This window comes from Ramularia collo-cygni, assembly GCF_900074925.1.
Source record: "Ramularia collo-cygni strain URUG2 genome assembly, contig: RCC_scaffold01, whole genome shotgun sequence".
NCBI classification, from domain to species: Eukaryota; Fungi; Ascomycota; class Dothideomycetes; order Mycosphaerellales; family Mycosphaerellaceae; genus Ramularia; species Ramularia collo-cygni.
Genome location: NW_019716255.1, coordinates 1,646,146 through 1,667,407, shown reverse-complemented (window position 1 = coordinate 1,667,407; position 21,262 = coordinate 1,646,146). Strand labels below are relative to the sequence as shown.

General features: G+C 51.7%; 9 protein-coding genes; 5 read left to right on the top strand and 4 right to left on the bottom strand.

Moving 5' to 3' along the window:
- Positions 1–754: 754 nt before the first annotated feature.
- Positions 755–1,462, top strand: RCC_00610 (uncharacterized protein; the record flags this gene model as incomplete). The annotated part of the gene is made up of 1 exon (XM_023765767.1): positions 755–1,462. The coding sequence occupies one exon, from the start codon at positions 755–757 to the stop codon at positions 1,460–1,462; it is 708 nt and encodes a 235-aa protein (XP_023621535.1).
- Positions 1,463–2,383: 921 nt separating this feature from the next.
- On the top strand, positions 2,384–3,298 carry RCC_00609 (uncharacterized protein; the record flags this gene model as incomplete). The annotated part of the gene is made up of 1 exon (XM_023765766.1): positions 2,384–3,298. The coding sequence occupies one exon, from the start codon at positions 2,384–2,386 to the stop codon at positions 3,296–3,298; it is 915 nt and encodes a 304-aa protein (XP_023621534.1).
- A 2,400-nt stretch (positions 3,299–5,698) lies between these two features.
- On the bottom strand, positions 5,699–6,013 carry RCC_00608 (probable cytochrome b5; the record flags this gene model as incomplete). XM_023765765.1 has 2 exons in its annotated part: positions 5,699–5,776; positions 5,837–6,013. 2 exons carry the CDS (start codon positions 6,011–6,013, stop codon positions 5,699–5,701), a joined length of 255 nt encoding a protein of 84 aa, XP_023621533.1.
- Positions 6,014–7,220: 1,207 nt separating this feature from the next.
- Positions 7,221–9,253, top strand: RCC_00607 (probable MFS transporter; the record flags this gene model as incomplete). XM_023765764.1 has 8 exons in its annotated part: positions 7,221–7,405; positions 7,461–7,581; positions 7,637–7,801; positions 7,863–8,042; positions 8,091–8,182; positions 8,250–8,437; positions 8,543–8,937; positions 9,032–9,253. 8 exons carry the CDS (start codon positions 7,221–7,223, stop codon positions 9,251–9,253), a joined length of 1,548 nt encoding a protein of 515 aa, XP_023621532.1.
- A 103-nt stretch (positions 9,254–9,356) lies between these two features.
- On the bottom strand, positions 9,357–10,061 carry RCC_00606 (uncharacterized protein; the record flags this gene model as incomplete). Its single annotated transcript, XM_023765763.1, has 1 exon — positions 9,357–10,061. One exon carries the CDS (start codon positions 10,059–10,061, stop codon positions 9,357–9,359), a length of 705 nt encoding a protein of 234 aa, XP_023621531.1.
- Positions 10,062–10,763: 702 nt separating this feature from the next.
- On the top strand, positions 10,764–11,129 carry RCC_00605 (uncharacterized protein; the record flags this gene model as incomplete). Its single annotated transcript, XM_023765762.1, has 1 exon — positions 10,764–11,129. One exon carries the CDS (start codon positions 10,764–10,766, stop codon positions 11,127–11,129), a length of 366 nt encoding a protein of 121 aa, XP_023621530.1.
- A 1,297-nt stretch (positions 11,130–12,426) lies between these two features.
- On the top strand, positions 12,427–12,930 carry RCC_12140 (uncharacterized protein; the record flags this gene model as incomplete). Its single annotated transcript, XM_023765761.1, has 1 exon — positions 12,427–12,930. One exon carries the CDS (start codon positions 12,427–12,429, stop codon positions 12,928–12,930), a length of 504 nt encoding a protein of 167 aa, XP_023621529.1.
- Positions 12,931–15,140: 2,210 nt separating this feature from the next.
- RCC_00603 (uncharacterized protein) lies at positions 15,141–16,616 on the bottom strand (the record flags this gene model as incomplete). XM_023765760.1 has 4 exons in its annotated part: positions 15,141–15,228; positions 15,278–15,755; positions 15,806–16,193; positions 16,248–16,616. The coding sequence occupies 4 exons, from the start codon at positions 16,614–16,616 to the stop codon at positions 15,141–15,143; spliced, it is 1,323 nt and encodes a 440-aa protein (XP_023621528.1).
- A 1,937-nt stretch (positions 16,617–18,553) lies between these two features.
- RCC_00602 (uncharacterized protein) lies at positions 18,554–19,000 on the bottom strand (the record flags this gene model as incomplete). The annotated part of the gene is made up of 1 exon (XM_023765759.1): positions 18,554–19,000. One exon carries the CDS (start codon positions 18,998–19,000, stop codon positions 18,554–18,556), a length of 447 nt encoding a protein of 148 aa, XP_023621527.1.
- Between the last annotated feature and the right edge of the window lie 2,262 nt (positions 19,001–21,262).

The following is a 21,262-nucleotide window of genomic DNA, read 5'->3' as shown; positions in this document are numbered from 1 at the left end:
GCTGACTCGCGAGCCTTTCCCCCCCAACAAACGTCACCTCCCGGGTTCCATCGTCTGAAGGATGCATGAGTAGCACTGGCACAGTCGTGCGGCATGAGGGAGCTTCGCGACAGTATGCGCCCCGCCCGCCATTGGACGAGTGCTGCTCTGACAGCGCACTATCGGCTCGCGACGTGCAGCTTCGCCCGACAAAATCCGAATTCTTCGTAGCACATGCTGCTCTGGGGGACATCAAAACGCTTCTCAACCCGATTCACGCGCGACCAACCACCTGTCCGTCCTGCGTCTGCGCCCGGCAGTCACCCAAGCGACCCACCAATTACCCCCATCCACATATGCCAGCGACTCCGCCGCGAGTAATTGCCACGCCCCGCGCGAAACACCTCGAGTCCTGCAGGGAGTGCCCCGTACCCCTCGGCCTTTATATGCCTTCCTGCTGCCCAAAGCAAGAAACGCCGTCACTTGCCATCTGCTCCCACTGAGGAGGTACCGGGTCGTATCTGGTGTTGCCTGCCGCCGACAGCGCACTCTCACATCCCGCCAGCGAAGCACATCATCGCCCTGCGATAAGACTTCACGCCCGCCGATAGCACCCCTCACGTCGCACAGCCTCCAAAGATGCTCTTGCTCGCGTTCCGGAGACACAACTTTATCGTCAAGAGACATCACCGACCCAACCTGGGAGGGCTGGACGCACGCTGAGGCGCAAAGACTTTACCACGATCTGAAGACAGACACATAAGCCACCGCAAAAATGATGGAGACACTCTCCAGTCGCACACCGGATGCGCCTCGGCCCAACAGGCAGTGCACTCCGCCATGCACGCCTGCGCGCCTTCCTAAGCGTCGACTCGAGCGCAGCGCGACACCCGYATCCCGCGCAGGATCCACTCATCCCACCGAGACCATCAGTCCTGCGAAGAAGATCGCCAAACATTCTTCCACCGACAACATCAAGGTCGAAGAGTTGAATGAAGGCGATCTCGGATACATCAGCGACGTTGACATAGTATATCCCGACGAGCTGGAGGAGAACAGTACCGACAGTGATGCAGAAGACACCATGACCGACGTCAGCGATCCCGAGGCTGCCGGACTTACTCGGAGATTGTCGCGTCTGCGTTGTGGTGATGATCGCGAGGTAGATTTCGAGGAGTGGCGCCAGCAAGTGCATCTCGACAAGCGGGTGCCGCGTACCTATAAGCGCTCACATAGTCAGAGCGTGAGAAATGAGTCGGCTCTACCGGACCCCGAAGCCATGGCTGACCACGATGTTGGTATCAGTCAGCGAAGACTGCGACGCCGAACGCGTGGTCCAGGTGATCTACCAGCAGACCTACATGGCACCCTTCCAGCTTCACCGACTTCTGGATCTGGATACGTGACCGCTGTAGAAGGCAACACACCTGCCGCAATGTCGGAAATTGAAGCCATGGATGTCGATGGCACTGAGGAGTCGTAGGCCTTACGTGGTCGTTGGTGCCGCTTCTGGGCTAGTTTGCATTTTCATGAGCGATCACGGCAACATCAACAGCATTTTTATGAGGAGTCGACGTGAACAGATGACTTTTGACGCATTGCTAGGAGAACGATGAAGCACAAATTTGAATGCTCTTCCATGACGAAGACTTGCCATCCGCGAGTCATCATTGCTCGAGATAGAACAAGTTTGAATTGTCAGAATTGGATGACCTCAGCTAAAGATTCCAAGCTCGGACGCGAACACTCAGATCTATCCTGTCAGTGTCACCTGCGGCGGTCGTGGCTTGAAAGTGACTTCGCCATTGTGCCTCTTGAAGGCTGACATCAGTTCACGAAACTCTGCTACATCCATTTTTTGAGATATGCTTCCCAAAGACTGGCGGCTGGAACGCACGAGCATTGCACGGCCTCGCTCGAAATAAAGCACATCAGAGTTCATTCCAGAGATGCAACGAGTAGCAGCGTAGATGTGATTAATGTGTGGTGATCAGCGGTCGTCCACAGCCCAGCCGTTGCTCCCACAGGATTCGCATCCTTTAGGGTAGTCAGCTCTCACTGCCACGTTGGCTGAGCTAACAGTGTTGGTCCTATTCCTTACACTCGTAGGCTGACCGAGTAAGATGCTGCGCTTGGGCTTCGCGGCCATTGATGTTGACCGTGCTGCTTAATGCGGCCGCATGTGCATGTCTATAAGAGAGCAACGAGAGCCATTGTGTTTGACCTCTCCATCCAACAACAAACAAAAAAACACAATCATCAACAGTCGGTTTTTTTCGGTTTCCTTGTCTCATTTGTATTCCACTGTCTGTTATCACACACATTCACTGAGAAGCATCAACCTCCAGTCAACTCCAACATCAACACCAACTTCAACGTCAACATCGACATCAACATCAAAATCATGTCTGTCGCACRCTACATTGTCGCTGGCCTGGCCGGTGCCGCGAGCATCTCAGCCTTCCCCCAATCATCCGCGCCTCAAGCTTCTTCCATGGCAACCATCTACGGCAGCTCGAGCTCCGCCATGAGCTCTTGGTCCGCATCCCCCACAAGCACACCACCTGCTGTGGCCCTCCCAAGTGTCATTGCACCCYCTGCAAGCCCAGCCAACACCGCTGCTGCAGCCGCCGCGGCCGCCTCCAACGCTGCTCTGGCCAAGAAAGTTCTCGCAGATGTCACAAATGTCAACCGCTTCAACGAGCTCCTCACCGTTGACGGTCTTGGACAGCAGATCCTCGACCCAGCCACACTCAAAGACCGAACCGTCTTCGACTTCAACAAGAAGATCAACCCGCTCGGTGACGGCGGCCTCTTCGTGCTTGCTAATGAGAACAACTTCCCCATTCTCGTGGAGCAAGGAATCTCCACCGCAGTCGCTGTTCTCAACCCGTGTTCCATGAACAGCCCACATACCCACCCTCGCGCCACCGAATGGCTCACAGTCGTCGACGGCGAAGTTCAAGCCGGATTCATGCTCGAGAACGGCTTCCTCGCAAACCCTCAGACGGGCGCCTTGACGACTCAAATATCCTCCAACCTGACCGCATTCCAAGGTACCATCTTCCCAATGGGTTCCATTCACTTCCAATTCAACCCAACCTGCAAGCCCGCGACTTTCATTGCGACTCTCAACCACGCCGATCCCGGCACTTCGCAAGTCGCGCAGAACTTCTTCTTCTTGGATGACAAAATTGTGGATGTTGCGCTGGGCGAGAAGATCAACATTAATGGACAGAACATTGATCAGTTCCGCAACACTTTGCCAAAGAACCTTGTCCAGGCTGTCGATACTTGCCTGCAGCGCTGTGGAAAGTAGGAGAGACTCTTCCTATTTCTTACTATCCGAGACGTACGAATGAGATGACTGGAAACGGGTGGGATTGATGTTGTTTTTGGCCTGCATGCTTTGCTAAGTCTAGATGGGGTTGTTTTTTGATCGATTGCCTGGTGTTTGGTTTGTTTTGTACTTGAGTTTATAGAAAACTAAAGAACTGTCTTCACGGCACCATCTCCGACGTACTTTTCATACTTCATCTACCCTACACTAGGGGATCGATTGAGTGCAGATGCCGCAGGAATTGCTCAATAATTAGGAAACAAGAGCAGGATGTCTCCGAGGAACTCAGCTGCAGACGGGACCATCATCCTACCACTACACTCCGCAGAAAATCCAGCTAAAATCTCACTCCAACGCAGCAGATCCGATGATCGCAGCTAACACCGCACCGGCTTCGACACTGATAGGCAGACGCCCACCATTCCCGCGGAGTGCCGCCCAGCAAAAAGACTCTTATATCGCGATGAGTTGTTCAGAAAGCCAACGTCACTCCGCTGCTTCCGGCTGGAATCTGAAACCAACCACTTACATGCATCCTCACAGCTTAAGCTTTGCATAAAGTTTGAGCCGGATCTTGATTCTCACGGCAACGTGATGTGCTGGCTCGCTGGGYATTGGCCTTTTGTGTGAAAGCAGGCCGCTTCTGTCGGCAGGATTGAAAAGCATAGTTTGTTGGCAAGAGAGTAGAAGAGGGCGCGCTGGGCGCGTGGTTTGGTTCCCGGATGTGTTTCGTCGCTTCATTGTTTCATCATCTCTGGAATCAATCCCACGCATACTTCAATACATCTCGGTAGCCATGCGAACGCGCCATTATGTTTCGCTCTTCGCGTTGAGTGTTGCGTTTCTATTGCTGGCTCTGCGAAACCATCTCTACAACCTCTTCGAAGTATCGCGAACGTATGGAACGTTCCACTCTTTCCTTCAGCAACATCCGCATGTTCTGTTTCGWTACCCAGTCCAAGATGCAGCCGTTACTTTCGAATCGTGGAGTGGACTGGGAAGCATGGCTTCTGCCACACCTCTGCCAAAGATCATACATCAGATCTACCTCTCAAACGGACGYCCAAACTCAAAACTCTCCCAGTATGGACCTGCCATCGAGAGCTGCCAGGCGCTTCATCCAGAGTGKGAATTCAAGATGTGGGAGGATGATGCAGGAGCGGCATTTATGAAAGAGCACTATCCAGAGATTCTGCCACACTATCTGGGATATGGTCAGAACATCCAGAGAGCGAACATCTTACGCTATGCTCTCTTGCATCATTATGGAGGCGTGTATCTCGATTTGGACGTCACCTGTCTGGTACCGATCGATGCGCCATTACCAGCTGGCAGTGTCGTTAAGTCGCTCACAGAACTGCCATGGATAACACCCGGCGCGTACCCTGCTGGAGTCAACAATGCATTCATTCTCTCTCAGCCGCGTCATGCATTTCTGTCGGAGCTCTTGGCTCGCGTGCCCAGTCGGGATCTTTCGTGGCCGATGCCGTATGTGGAGAACATGCTCAGTACAGGGTGTATGTACTTTTCCAACGTCTGGACGGCATACACTCGCAAGCTTGCAAGCTCGTCGAATGTTTCGATGGAGAACAGGGTGTATATCCTGGCGAATGAGAGGGGCGATATGGATCCTCATATGCTGAGAGGAAAGATCACAACACCAATCTTCGCGCACGGAGGCGCAAGTAGTTGGCATGGGTGGGATGCGGAAGCCATTGTTTTGATTGGGAAACATTATGTTTATTTTGCGATGTTGTTGGCTGCGATGATCGGTRTGTCGGTTTTCGCTTGTTGGAGAGTGTTTGGCTCGAGCAGACCGAGACGTCGGAGGAGTTGGCATGTTGGAAGGCGGAGTGTCGATCGGAGGAGTATTGACAAGGATGAAGAGCAGGCGTTGATGAAGGATGGTTGATTCTTATCTTGCTCGATAGTATATTCTTATGACCTAATGATTTAGTAACGACATCAGCAGGGAGAGGAACCCATGTATTGCTGTAGCACTCAAGCGTGGCCCGACTGTATACACCCAATTCGAGTGACTTCCTTCATACACGCTCTAGCCGGTGTCTCGACGAGCTCGAATATCGTGTGAACACAGCCCGCGAGGTAGTTTTGCATCGCGCATGGAGCTGCCTGAGAAACGGCCCCAGATCCTCTGCTTCCGGTGGCGTTCGAGCACCGCAACGACATTCGTGGTTTGCTGAAGGACTCGCTGCTTTGGGAGCACGTTTATCGAATGTGTGAAGACGCGTTAAGGGTGTAACGAGAATCGCAGTTGAGTTCAAAAAAGTGGAATAGGAAGGGGAGCACGAGTCTGTCAGTGTAATGTGTGATGCGTGTTGTGTGAATGTTCATTTCCTCAATACAGCCTTCGCCACCTCATAGCTTCGCTCCCTCCTTCAAAGTGCCAATCTTGAGCTTAGGCGCATACTTCTTAAGCACGCCCTCGTTGTGGTACTAGTTTGAGTTGTCAGCGACATGAACAGTCGCATCTTGTTTGTACTATTGTCCACTCACCTTCCAGAACTGCTTGCTGGCATCCTTTCCTCCCACTCTCTTCAGGATTTTGGCGCCACCTGGGTGCTCATCCACAAAGCTGTCCATCTGGTAAACACCGTCGTCGATGATGATGTATAGGCCCTTTTCCACTGTCCCGTGTTCCTTGACCTCGTTGGCGGTAATTTGCTTGGACATTGTGGAGATCGATCGGTTAAGCAGGGTTTCGAGATGGATGTGTATCTACTCGTAAATGTGGTCGCGTGAGTTGTGGCGAGTCTCGGTACAATGGAGGATGTTGGTGCTAGTTAGATATGATCGCGACAGAATAATCAGACTGGAGCAGGTCGTGAGTGGTCGGCACTCGCGCGCAAGCCGAGGTACATCGTTTTGGCCGACTCCCGGAGCAACCGAAGTGAATCCGTTCCGCAAACAAGAAGTTACCTTAGGTAATCATCAACCTCGCCGGTAGGTATCGACTCTGGCATCATGCAGCATTTATGCGTTTTTGGGGAGCTTCAGCAAGCCAGCTCTCACAAAGTCACCGAAGATTATTCATTTGCACAACAGATCTGTCATCCGATTGAAACAGGCATCGGCATATGAAGTCTTGGCTGGCATCAATGCCAATGCTACGGTATTCCCCTTTCAGCCATCGCTTCCTAGGTATGATCATCGTGAGAGGCTGGAACGATCGCTACCAAGACTGACCGTCCCTCACGGCCTTGTTATGGATCACGCGGGTGAAAAGACCGACCGCGCCAGAGTCGCCTCGCCTCCACGAAAACGTGGAGAAGCTGGGGTCGCAACTTGTGGGGATGGTGGGCGGTGACAGGAACAACTGAATGCCCTGCTGAAGACTTCCGGCACATTCACCTATTGCGAAGAAGTCGAAGTCTTTCAAAGGTAGATACCCCGGCATGGACCAAATGTTAGGATGTGATACCGCGGATCCGTTTGACATAGGCGAGCCACCATCGCCTCGTTGCACATTCCCATCTTGGCACATGAGCCGTAGCGAGAGGCGTTTCAGAACTTGTGATGGACATACCGCAAGGGAGAATGTTGAGCCTTATCATTCCGGGCTCTGACGGCGCATTGGTGTGCTAGCTCACGCCATCCTGCACAAGTGGCATGGCATGCCATGTGCTCCTCTGCATGGATGGTTAGCGGAACTACGGTGCAGAAGCTTAGATCACAATCCCCTCTACTTGGCACGCTCTGCCCGGCTAAAGGTAGGTATAGATATGTAGACTACATTTTCCTTCTTCGCGTACGTTGCTCCGTTCTGCTCGACCCTTCTTCACCCGGACGATCCAAGGCTTAACAACAGTCCATAGGACTTTTGGGAGGATCCAGAGTCGACGTATTCCTATTCTGGTGGCGGCGCTGGAATATCGCCAACATGTCTGAATTCTATGAGAAGGACGTTGCTCTGCAACAGGAGACATTGCACGATGTTGAATCCAAGCATACACCACACGAGGACTCGAGCCACCACACAAGTCTTACGGAGGAAGAGAAAGCGATCGAAAAACAGCTGGTAAAGAAGATCGATCTTTTGGTAATGCCCCTGGTACTGGTGGTGTAGTAAGTCTTGATCAACACAACTCTCCATGATCTAGACCGTGTGCTCATCAAACAGCTTGCTCAACTATATCGACCGTAACAACTACGCTGCGGCGGCCATTCAAGGCATGCCAGCTGATTTGGGAATGACCGACGCACAGTACCAGCTTGGTCTCTCCATTCTGTTTGTGGGATACGTAAGTGCTTCATATCACCCCAAAGTCATCGTGGTGCCATGCTAAGCCCCCACAGGTATCCATGCAAGTGCCTTCAAACGCAATGCTCAACTACTGTGGCAAACCGGGCTGGTACATCGGATTCTTTACCATTGCTTGGGGACTCGTATCAGCCTTGACTTCACAAGTACAGAGTTTTGGCAGTATGCTCGCTTGCAGGTTGTTACTCGGTATTGTTGAGGTAATTGGAATCTTTCGAGCCGCACAAAAGATGGACCGCTGACTCTCGGATCTCCTTGCAGGCTCCATTCTTCCCGGGAATGCTTTTCTACCTCTCCAAGTGGTACACCAAGAGTGAACTCAATCTACGGATGTCGATCTTCTACTCTGGTTCTCTCATCTCTGGCGCATTCGGGAGTCTGATCGCGGCCGGAATCCTCGACGGTCTGGACAATGCTCGAGGAATTGCTGCATGGCGTTGGGTAAGATCAGTGCATCGAAAATCTGGGTTTTCGCTAACGTCGAGTTAGCTCTACATCGTCGAGGGTGCAATCACCGTGGCAGTTGGTATCGTCGTTGTATTTGTCCTGCCAGACTTTCCAGATACCTGGACAGGTCTGTCGTAAGTTGCGCCTGACATAGCCGCGAAAGACATGGTCTAGCGATTCGAATCCTAACAAGGAAGACAGGCCAGAAATGATGCTCGTTGCCAATCGACGAATGGCACTTGACGCTGGAGAGGCTGATGTCAATACCGGCGGCAAAATGTCCCAGCTCGAAGGACTCAAGCAGGCATTCCTGGATCCAAAGACTTACATCCTTGCTATTGCCTACCACGGCGTAGTCGGCGCTGCCGGATTCCAGAACTTCTATCCCAGTAAGTGACCAAGTCATAGACTGAAGGGTAGAGAGGCTCTCTCAAACCCCTTTCTCAGCTCCCACTTCGTTRCAACACAAACTGACCACAACCTTACGCTCATAGGTATCGTTCAAACACTAGGCTTTGAACGGGTCATTACCTTGCTTCTTGTCGCGCCTCCTTACGTGTTCACGGCATTCTACTCCCTGGCACACGGTCTGGCTAGTGATAAGTTCCAGAACCGATTCTGGTTCTTCATGTACCCCGTTCCGCTCGTTATCGTCGGTGCCCTGATCTTCATGTTCACGGAGGGATTAGGTCCTCGCTACTTCAGCTTGTTCCTGCTCAACATGATCTTCGTCATGAACGGAACGGTCTATGCCTGGATTGCGAACTCCATTCCGCGTCCTCCTGCGAAGCGAGCTGCCGCTCTCGCGTTCATCAACAGCGTTGGGAATGCGGCCTCAATCTGGACCCCATTCACATATAGTGGCAGCCAGGCGCCTCAATACCTCCAGGTAAGTACTGCACTGCTTCATATCCCGCAGGTGGTGAAAATCGCACCCTGCTTGTGCAAGTCCAACGCAAGCCATGATTCTAACAAATATGCAGGCCATGGGAATCAATATCGGACTGGTCGGCATTGCTGGTATTCTGGGAGTCACCATGTACTTCTACTTGAACATGCAAAACAAGCAGTTGGCACGAATGGAGAATGTGGACACGCCACTCACAGATCGCGATATGAAGAAGTTGCAAAAGACGGCAGAGCTGGAAGGGATCGACGTCCAAACTGCTCGCATGCTGCAAAAGGGCTTCAGGTACRTTGTTTGAGCTATGTACTGTGGCTGTTGGCGAACAGTGTCGATATCTCTTGTCAAACCAAGCAAATGAATCTCGGTAGGCATGTCTTTGCTAAGCGAGCGAGGCAGGGCATTTAGCCAAAGAACCATCCATCGATAGGATACTCGATCGCGGGAATAGTGACCTCACCACCCTCATCCAGTCCAACCGCACTGTCTCCACCGTCGAATCGCTCAGTGTTCTTCTGGATGTTCTCTCCTCCGATCTGGCGCCTCGATTGATTGGTCTTCGTCCCACGTATTTTCAACGTAACCATCAGAGATTTTGGCTTGCTCTTCTCCAATCCGTGTTGCAGCTTTATGCCCTTGGCTTGTTTCTCGATACCTTTGGGATGTTGCTTCGTGTTGGGATGCTGTTTCGTAATACTGCGTTGTTGATTCTTGTTCTTGTTTTTGGCACGGACCGCGGCTTGCATCGCTTTGCTGTCGAGCAAGCCGCTCTTCTTCCCGAGCTCCTTGTTGGATTTGCGAGGAAGTGATTTCTTTGCCTGCCGCATTGGCTTCTGGGTCGTGTCCTCTGGACAGAGGAAGTCGCCGTTTTCGTCCTCGATGAGCGTGTACCTCAAACCGGGATCTGGCTTGCTCCAGTCGAGAATGTCCGTTTCTGTGTCCATGCCGCTCGAAAAGCTCGACACGCTGTCCGAGTCTGTCGCTTCTGCTTCGCTACTTGTGCCACCATGTTGAATGCCTGATGCTTCATATCTGTCCCAATCCACCTTTGACTGCATGCTGTTGGCGGCCTTTTGGCGGCGGCGGAGGCCCGTCATCTTTGGTGGCATAGCTGCGGTGCTCTGAGTTGAGTGGATATGGTTGGAGTTTTGGTGGTTGTCTCAGCGAGGTGAAAGTGAGGAGTACCATCATTCACTTGTGGTGGCTTGGCAGGTCAGATTTACGCTAGCTTCAAACCTTGAATTTTGTAACATGTAATTTCTAGTTATATATGAGTTCATCAATGGTCGTATACCGACTACTACCATACGAAATATAGCTGGTGGTAGCGTTAATCAGTCAAGTCTTMGATTAGCCCACTGAGACTTTGCTGGTCATAGAGCATTTGTTGGTGAATGCTCATTGTGTTTATCCCGGTCTGCTGGCAAACGCACTGCAACTAGCTTCACTTCAGAGCTGTTCGCATCAAGATTTATGACGTGATCGGAGGTTGCGTCGTCACTCTCCTCTCCACCGTTGCTGTCGCCGCTCTCAACGACTTCACATACACATCCTCGACTATTCCCACCTCTCTTGAACAGCGGCTACCGTTACTGTCCACAGCAATACAGTCTTCAGCTCGTGGACGGCAACTCTCTACAATACTGATCAAATATCTGTCTGCCTGTATCAGGGATTCCGGAAGCATCGCGAACCCTTTGATGTGGCACCGCTAGACAACAATCTGCCAGACCGCGCGGTAAGTACAATACCTACTCTGTTCACAAGTCAGCCGTGACTAACATCAATCAAGATCTCGTAGCTCCGCTACAATGGCCGACGCAGACTTCACACGTGCAGAGTTCATCGTCGCCACTAGCCAGCTCAAGCCAGCGCATGACGCCGCGCGAGCCAAAGACTCGGCGGCCATCAGAGCTGCTCAAGACAAGAAGACTTCGAACGATGGTCTCAGGAGGCAAGAAATCGAGGTTCGCGCCAGGGAAATTCACAACATTGGAGAGTTGCCGAAGTGGACGCCCTATTGGAAGGTCAAAATCGCAATCCTCGCGGTGGTRGTCGCAACTAGCTTGGTGTTTTACTTATTCCCCGACTACACCTACTTGCAAATCATTGCCTTTTTGCGTCGCATCCTCCCCAACTACGACTATAAGCGAATCACACCGAAGTTCCAGGACTAAAGATTGGCGAGGATGGGGCGAACAGAGACACGAACAGACACGAAGGAAGTTATGATGGAAGTCATCGGAATGCGGTAAGGGAAGCATTTATTACCTGGAAACGGAATCGAAATTGGTAAAAAGATCGGGCTTAAGTGATGCTCGTATGAGAAGCCATACTGCATGCTCAATCTGCACATCATGCTCAAAATGTACATAAACTATTTAAACGACCGCCAGATGCATTCATTCCCGCCATGACCTAACGCATCGCTCTCTACAGAATCGACGATTTTAGGCCTGCTAGATTCCCAACCACTAGCAGAGTAGTCCGTTAATTAAGCGAGGGAGCAGTTGAGGGCGCTGCTCTTGTCGATAATTTCTCATATCGACAGCTCTGGACGATAGCACCTCCAGGACCATCCACTAGAGCAGGATGTTGACCCCAAAGTTTCGAAGAACAGCCGACCACATGTTGAGCTCGTCTCAAAACAGGCACGTGGTCCAATTGCAGAACTTCGCTTAGATACCTGGATCTTGAAGTGTCCCGTAGAAGAAGTACTTTCCAACCGGAGGAGTCAGATGGTCGGTCCCACGCATACTTTTCGGCGTGGCCCTCAAAAATCCATGCGGGAGCTACGCAGCGAGATTTTAAGCGCAAAAGCCACCTTCTTTTCCAGCTTCTGAGGGGGGAGGTGGAGGGGCAGGTAGAGCGTCTATGGACGAGAGCTGTTCCATTTATGCGCCCTTAATCGTCCTGTTGATGTGTTTGTCAAATGACTAGCGCTGGAATTCAAGTGAACGAAACTAAATCCAGCTTAGTGTGCTTTTAGTGTGCCATGATTTCATCGTGGGAACTGAGGACTCTTCCTTACAATGAACCCGCCAATTCCAGAGTCAAATCTCTCCACGCAGGGAAGTCCGGCGAAGATGTCACCAAGCCATGAGCGGGGCCAAAAGACGCCTTTTGTCTCTCAGCTCGGCTGTCAACCCAGCCGTCAGCTCGGCTAGCATGTCAGCTGTGCTACAAACAATCGATCCAATAAGCCACAGCTCTGGATCTTCTGACAGAACACATAAAGAACATATAATATGCAATAGCTGCAGAACTTGTTCAAATACAGACGTCTCTAATTACTCGAATATGATGGGTGGGCATCGAGTGTTGACGCTACTGACAGTCGCATGTGCAATATGGCCAACTCTTGGCGGAATTCCCCCCTTTTTCGGAAGGACGATAAACGACGAAAGTCCATGCTACGGTGACATCAAGCCACTCCAGGCGGACTATGTTATTATCGGTGGCGGACCAGCCGGCATGGTCATCGCGGAACAACTGTCGCAGAACCCCAACCTCAACATTGTCTTGCTCGAAGCTGGGCCTGATGGAACCAACGAGCCTCTTATGAACACCCCTGCATACGGACCCCGAATGACAGGTACAAGATATGTGTGGAACTTCACTTCGCAGCCAGACCCCAATCTTGGTGGCCGCACACCTGAACTCGCTCAAGGTCATGCTTTGGGCGGCGGTAGTGCTGTGAATTACATGGCATACTGTCGAGGATCACCATCAGTTTTTGACGACTGGGCCCGCATTTCTGGTAATGTAGGACTCAAGTGGAAATCGCTTCTGGCGGATTTCAAGGCTACATCACATTACAAAGCACAGCGTTCAGTCCACGACCAGTATACCGACACCGGGAGCAGGAGACGCCACCGTTGGCTTGTCCAAACAGCGTCATGTCTCTGTCCTCTGCGTCTACGCCGAGTTCAAGCATTTCGCTCGTTTCGCATGCTAACACTCAACGAAATTTTCTGAGAGACATGACCTGAGACTCTCCAGCAGTTGTGCTCCTGTTCCAAAAATCCTTACTGCATTGGTCATTCGCTGATAATTATAATCTTCTCGTTAGGTACATCAACCTGAGCGCTTATGGCAAAGGGCCGCTGGAAGTTACATCCTCCGTCAGTCCTATGGCTTTTCGTCCAAGTTCGTCGACGCATTGAAGGAGACACTCGGTCTGCGGAGCGTCGACATGAACGATGGAACCGGCCTGGGAGTTTCGACCGGTCCCGCAACCATAACAGCATCCAATCGTACTCGGGAATATGCGCTCCCAGCGTTCGGCTGGCAGATGGCTCATCGTCCGAATGTGCGCATGATTCCGAATGCATGGGTCAGCAAGATTGGATTCAGTGGCCGACGAGCTAGCAGCGTTACCTACTATCTCTCCCTGGATGATGGCACAATACCACAGACTATCACTGCGAAGGAGATCATACTGGCCGCAGGGGCGTTATCCTCTCCAAAACTCCTCATGCTCTCTGGCGTCGGACCAAAGAAACATCTGCAGGAGCTCGGCATTCCCATCGTGGCTGACATTCCAGCAATAGGCTCGAACCTCTACGATCATCACTTCTCCGCCCTCCAATACGAAGTCAAGCAGGAGGTCCAGACTTCCTGGCAGTACAGCCAAAACGCCACATTCGCAGCCATCGCCAAAGAATTATACAATGCCAACGGCAGTGGACATTTGGGACAGAGCGGTGGAGGTCCTTTTGCCATGGCTCGCGTCCCCGATGTGGTATTCCAGGCCGCGAAGGATACATTCCATCCCAACCTGCCCCAAGACCGCGCACACATACTGTTTCAAGTTGCCAACGGCGCTTTTGTTCCTTCTGCGGCCCCAAACACCAGCATCATCACACCTTTCGTTGCTCTCGTCCAGCCCGAAGCTGCGGGATCACTCCGTCTAGCTTCAAAGAACTTTCGAGATAACCCCTTGATCTTCTCCAATTACTACGGTAGCCCAGGCGACAAAGCGGCTATCTTGTACGGCTACACAAAACTCCGAGAGGTTATGCGACATCCACGGGCCGCTTCGGTCGTCGTGCAGGAGATTTTCCCCGGAGCGAACGTTACCTCGGATGAGGATCTTTGGCGTGCTATTCAGACCAGCGCCAGAAGTTTCCATCATCCGCTCGGAACGGTTGCTTTGGGTGCTGTACTTGATTCGAGCTGGAGGATCAAGGGATTGAAAGGGATTAGAGTCGTGGACTCGAGTGCTTTCCCAAAGATGCCGACCTGCCATATTCAGGCGACGGTGTATGCGTATGCGCACCATATCGCGGGGCTCATTAGAAGAGAGGACCGGGAGAACGGGATGTAGACGGTACGCGCAAGACTTGTTGTTCCAAGGCAGATGTCGACCAAATGAGTGAAGATTGAACGATCGTGGGAAGCAGTATGTTCCAATTCATGGTCACTCGTCGATGTGGGTTCGCTTGGCCACAATCTTTCAGTTTGTTGCGTGACGTCCTGGGCCACAGCGGTTGTCCCGCTCTCAATCATGTCATAGTCAGAGCTGTAGATATGAGGATTGTTGGTCGGAACAAGACCTCCTCAGTCATCCTAACTATGTTATACGGCCTCGCTCTCTGCAGGCTCGACGAATCTAGACCTGCTAGAATCCTTACTAGTAGCAGAGTAGCCCGTTAATCGACCGAGAGAGCAGAATGGGGCACTGCTCTTGTTGATGATTTTTCATATCGACAGCTCTGGTCATAGTCCCGCGGCCCGGCGGATGGTAAAGAGCGAAGCGAGGGTCAGGGTAGAGGCAGGAGGCAAAGGGCGCTGAGCCCACCCCTAATGACATCGAACTAAACGGGCTCGGAAAGAGTGGTTTTGCCATCGCACTTTTCCTGCGACAAGATGTACCTGGAGATGGGCGACTGATTTCACAGCCATCGTGTCGAGTTRCGCATCGATACTGCTATCGCTCTTGGTCAAGTCAGATAGGATCTGATCCCTCGTCTGATTTATAGCATCAATTGCTTCTTGGTGCCGATCCGGCGGTACGTGTCCCTGTAGAGGGAAGAGATCTCCCAGGCTCTCACGCATGCTCTGCATCGCAGCCATACCTAACGCAGCACTTTCCACGTCTGCTTGGATGGTCTGCAACTCTGCACGTGAGAAGGAAACGGGAAAGACAGTCCCTTGGGCTCCAGGGAGGGTTTCCCAGACGTCTTTCAGCCCCCACGCTTGCGCCATGTACGATGCTTCTCCGTCGATGAGTATGTTGCGTGCGAGGAGAAGAAGCGCGTGTGCTGGGGACTCCTGGAACTCGAAGCATTCATAAATTTTCGGGCAATCTTGATGCACTAACGTTCTGTACAATGCGCAGAGCGATTGGTGAAGGAACAAGTTCTGGGCTGCTCTTTGCTCGCTGGTGCCAAGCTGTGCAAAGTCTGGCGGTAGAGTGGGACGCTCGAGGCCATGCATGATGGGCCCTTCGTGGTCTATGAAATGAGGCTGGCGAGCCTGGAAGTACAGAGGAGATAGCTCTGTGGATTGCCAATCGATAAGTCCCACGATCTGGGTGGGATTGGCGGGATCCACAAAGATGTTGCCCGCGTGAAGGTCCCCGTGCCAGAGGTGTGCCGATCGTAAGCAGCGATCGGTGGGCAGAAGATGTTTGAACAACTGGAAGTAAGTTTCGAGGGCCTTTAATTTTTTCTCGCGTGTCGGCTGATATAGACCAGGGCCATGTAAAGACACGGGGGATTGCGGCAGTTGCGGGATGTGCTGTATACAAGCCATCTCTCTTTTCCCAATAGCAGCATGGTAAGCTTCTAGCGAGCTCCCTGGACGGAGTCAGATGAGCATCTAGTGCACAGACGGAGCGAGGACTTACATGGACCCCGATCAAATTCAATTTCGGCTCTGCCATCGTCGAACATTTCACGCCCTGTCGAGGGCCCAACGACAAACCTTGCGTCACTCACTTTGCGGCCCTCATGATCGATATAAGTCAATGGCGACTGAGCTGACCCACCGGCGTCTTCGCGGAAGTAGAGACTTCCGAACTGCTCAAACGAGACAGACGCCCATGATTTCTGCTGTGCAGCGATGGATTTCACGACTTCCAGCCTGTCTTGAATTTTCATTCCTGGCAGGAAGTGATCGAGCTCCATGCCGTTCATCTTCTCCATCAGAATGAACTCGGCACCAACAAGAGTCTCCTGCGCTCTTGAGCTCCAAGCATATACTTTGGGCACTGGGGTGCCAAGTACCTCGCGAGCCTAGCATATATGAGTACCCAATCTACGCAWTGATCATCATGGTGGTGAACGTACGAATTCCATCGTTGCAACTTCACTCGCAGTGGTGAAGTGAGGCTGACCAGAGTTGGGATTGGGGATTTTGGCGACAACTTCTTTGCCATTGTCCATGGAGAGGAGCAGGACTCGATTATACATGCCATCCGGGTACTTCTTGATGTCGATGCAGGCGTCCGCCTGTACGGCGTGGGCTGCCTGCCGTGCGAGTTCGCTGACGTTGAATGTACGGTGGCGTTTTGACAGCTCGTCCCTCTCATTTGTGACGAATCGGCCCCTGGTGAAGTTGAAAATCTCCGCGTCAGACGACGGACATTCTTTAGAGGTGGCCTCCATTGTTTTTTGCATCCCGTTGTTCGAGGACAGCTTTGGTGTCGAACTGTGCATTTTGTTTGCCATGACAGCATGGCCATCTCGAGCCTTCATTGCCACCTCCATCTTTCGAACCCGAAGCCGCCCAAATAGGCGATTCATTTCCCTGCGATTAGACAATTGCGTGCATGTACAGGGGATTTGACAAAACGCCGGCGTCAATCAGGTTATTCAAGAAGGAGACGCCGTCCGAGGCGGCTGCGGCCGCTCCGTCCCGTAGCCGCMCATCAGACTAAGGTAGCTTCATTGAGAAGCAGGGCGGGTAGCCCGCCGAGCGAGACTACATTAAATAACGCCCAATCAATGCAGTCCGTCAGCTGCGCCGCCGCTCGAGGGCATGTCTGTTGGACGACGACGATCTTCAATCAGATCTAAAACGGTCACAGCGCTTATCCTCACTCGCATGTTGGGAATGTGAACTGACAGATGGGCGATACGCCCTGCCGGCCCTTTCTTGAATATAAATAAGTTGTTGTTCCTGATGTTCTGGCTAAAAGAATTTATAGAGTCAGTCTACTTCCTGTGGAGTGTCACCCAGAAATCGCCCATTCCGTCCTGCAAATTGGTCTGTACTGTTTCAAGGTTGCCTTGATCTTGTTCGCTTTCGCTGACGATGCAGAAGCAAGCACAGACAAAGAATCAACTGCTTGTATGTCTCCCAAGAACTGCAGTCTTCCGCCAGGATCATACTGATCAGCGGTAGGTACAATGAGTCGGGCATTGAAGGACTCTCTGAAGGGCCTTAAGAGCTGGGTATTGGCAAGCCCGTCTCGAGTGGCAAAACTTGCCAGAGGCGAAGGTGCCCCTTGGTACCAGAGCGGCGCCTGCGCAGGCTGGTAACAACGATACGAAGATTGGGGTTCGTCTCGATAATGCCGACACCATCGTCAAAGGCGGAAAAAAGTTCAAGCGCTACAAATTCCAGGTCAACAAGGGTGCGGACAATCCAACCCTCAAGGCTCTTGCGGACAAGAACTCCCACGAGGTGTGGTCACAAGCCGATGTACCTATTGACGAGGGAGATCCGAAAGAAGTGGTAAACAACCTTTTCGACGATCTTGAGAAGAATCTCAAAAAATGACCGCTAGATTCGAAGCATCGGACCCAGCCTGTTTAGTTAGCTATCTGAATAGGACACAGTCCAAGAAAGAGGGTTGAAATTGCTTCCGGTCTTTGGAAGAAGTAACCGGCGACTGCTTAGCGGACCTTGWGCTACATACTACATAGGCTACTACGAACTCCTCCATGTGCTACGGCCTGAGGACTGTTGAATGAGCCCAAAATTTACTGATTATTTGGCACGTGGCTAGTTGCTGTGCTTCCTCACGCCTACAACACTCTTATCATTGGTGCTATTCGCAAGCTACCACGACGAGGAGATAATAGAGACATGAGCACTCGCTGATAAGAAAGAGGGAATTCTCAATTACAGAAGCCGTTCACACACCTTCTTCTGGTCTTACCCTTTCGGCGAACCAAATCGAGGTCTCGGGTCTTATCCCAACGGGAGTCACCGTCGATGTCTCTCAGACAAGATTGCTTCATTTCAGCGCCGAGACGTACTTATCAAGCGACCGAGAACCATTTAATCATGGTCTCCTTTGATACAGACACCTCGGTGGAGTCTAGCACCCATCTTTCTACTTTGTAGCAGTCCACAAATGTTTGTTAGAGAGTGACTGTGAGCAGGGCTTGAAGGGACGGTTGAAGCTATTCAGAAGCCGAAGACGGATACGACCGAGGTTGCATGTCAAGGAGCAGATGGAGAAGGAGGTGGGAAAATTAACCGTCGCTACAAAACCAAACTTACATGATACGATGGTCGCTTCCGCTTCAGACCTCCCATTCTGATCGTCGTGGTTGAATTTCAACTGCTCGCTAGCACCTTCTTGAGAGGGAGTGTGATCCATTTCGAGGCCATCATTGCCCAGAGAATTTACTCCCGTATCATCCTACGGACGTTGCCATCTTATGGCCGCTTGGTGGCTTAGGAGCTCTGAGGGGTAGCGAGTCTCGAAAATCTCCATTGCCAGGTCGTACCAGCCTTTACAGCCCGTTGGGCGATCGAAGAACTTGATGTATTCCCAGTACTCAGGATACCAGCCGGAATACTCCCAATCGAGGAGTGCGCAGATCCTTCCGTCTCGGACAATAATGTTACGTGGTGACAAGTCGGCGTGGGTAAAGACAATGCGATTTCCGACACGCATCCGGAAGCTTTCCTCTAGCGTCTCGCGGATAACTTGTGGTGTTCCGTTGGCTAGATTTAGTATGAACTCGTTGAACTCCTGCTCGAGGCTGAAAGGTCCTCCGGTAAAGTCTCTGATCCAGCGTAAATCGTGCACTGGCCCTTGGCAGGATCCGATGGGGTTTCGCGAGGTGTTCTGGGCTGCTCGCATCGTCGTTATGATGCTGCGCAGCTGCTGTCCAATGTCTTTTCTTTGCGCGACAGACATTTTGTCCCATGCATCCTCCAAGCATTCACCATCCACATATTCCATGTGGATACTACAAATGCCTTCTGTAGTCGAAATGGAGTGCACCTTTGGAACAGGCAGATTCAGTTTGTGAGCAAACAGGAGACCGTTGCCTTCTTCTTCTCTGACTTTTGTGCCGCATTTTTGTACAGTGTCGTTGTGCCTTACAAGCTTGCAGCCTTGCTCATTGGATGCCGTAGATGTTAGAACCCCTGTGTAGAGTCAAGAAGATTCTGCGTTGGATGACCTATCACTCTTGCCTTTGGAGTTCTTCCTCAGCTCTTCTCTAGATCTGTCCATGGTTCCTCGAAGTTATGCAAGAAGACGAGATCTCATAAGCCTTAGTTGAGGTTAGCTGTATGCAGGCCTCCAGGTTCAGTCGAATGGAAATTGTAGAGAGGAGCGAAAAAGAGCCGACATACAGAACCCAAGATAATGTAGTCGAATTTAGAGTTTGGCCCCACCCCACATCCCACACTAAGGTACCTAGGTAAGGTACACGTACTTTGGTACATACATAGATGCATCACCTCACAACTTGCAGCCACGTCTTAGTCCTCAAGGAAGACAGCGACGGGTTCGTCAACAACAAAGTCAAGCCCACTGTATCCTCTGGAGTTGATATGTATCCCTATCTGGGCAAGAATTGTCTGACGCTAACCATACACATGGAGACCTTGGTAGATTCGCGCACATATCCTGTCCTTCGTATCTCCCTCCACCCGGTACCCACAACTCCAACATGACAACGGATCTTAGGGGAAAGACTTTGTTGAAAAGTGCCGCGCAGCTGGTATAGCAGTCAAAAGGGGCCTGGAGGAGCTGGAGAGTCAAGAACGGCCAGAGAATTGCTTGCTACGCTTCGATCCCGCGAAGTACCCCCAGGCGCAAGAGGCGAAGGAAGCATGCAGCAAGTTACACGGCAAATACAATATGCCATTTACTGCAAGGCTTACTCGGGGGTGGCATATTCAAAAACGCCCTCCCCCAAGTGTGTCCCGAGAGCCGAGGACTTCAAACCCACGGTATGCCCTTCTGGACGCTATCCATTGGTCTCCCTGATGGTAAACTCATCTGCGTACGGATGACTTCAATAATGCCGTATAACCTGAGTAACGAGTCGTCTTGATCGCCGCCGATGAGGTTCCCGGATCGAAGCCTTGGGAGACTTCTCCATGTACTGAACTCGAGTGCAAGCGATCGATTTGCCAGCGCCCGCAAGAACATCGCGTTCGCGCCGCACGTCGCATCTCCAAACCGCGTGTGCCTTACTTGCAGATCGTCTTGGTGCCAATCACATAAAGTTGCGTTTTGCACTGACAGCTGCAAGTTATTCTCGATAATCTGCTTCTTTTCGTCAAAAGATTGCCCCTGTTTTCGCATCGCGTTGGCTTGGTTCGCATTTTGCTTGGCGTGGATGGTTCCGCTCGGCGGAAAGATGCGCTCGAGCCTCTGAAAGTGTTCTGGAATGTCTTTTGCATTTTGGAACGCTTGTTTGAGCTCGATTAATTATTAGACGATAACCGTTCCCAAGACTAACCCATCAGGGGGCTAGAATCGCGATCTCCTAGCAGGTCACCTGTGGAGCAAGGGGAGGTAAATTGGCGTTCGCTCAGGGATGTTCGTCGCTTACCTTACCCTCCTCACATTCCCCCTTTACCACCGCTCCGCGACAACAAGCTACGAGGCCGGCTAGTAAGTGTGATGTCTTCTATTCACCTGTAGAGCAAGATGAAAAAGCCAGAGCTGTTGATATGAGATTTCATCAACAAGACCAGCGCTCTGAAATGCTCTCTCGATTGATCGATAAGGCAATCTGCCCCTAGCAAGGGTTCTAGCAGGCCTAGAATCGTCGAGCTTACAGAGAGCGAGGCCTTAAGGCGTTGCTAGCATAACTGAGGATGTCTTGCCCCGATGAATAATCCTCATATCGACAGCTCTGGAAAACGGGTTGGACGGTCGCCATTGAAAAGCTGGAAGAAGTGTGAAATCAAGCCCGCCGAGCCGTTTTCTTGATCGTTCCTCGAGGCTGGAGGATCAAATGGAAAATATGAATCATGGAATCCCATCATGGCATGGCCGATGACGAATGTGGGTACTCAACGGGCAAACTATGCTAGCAGTACAGGAGAAGTTCACCGGATGTGTGATAGGTACAATGGCCGCCACGGCCACACCAGCAGC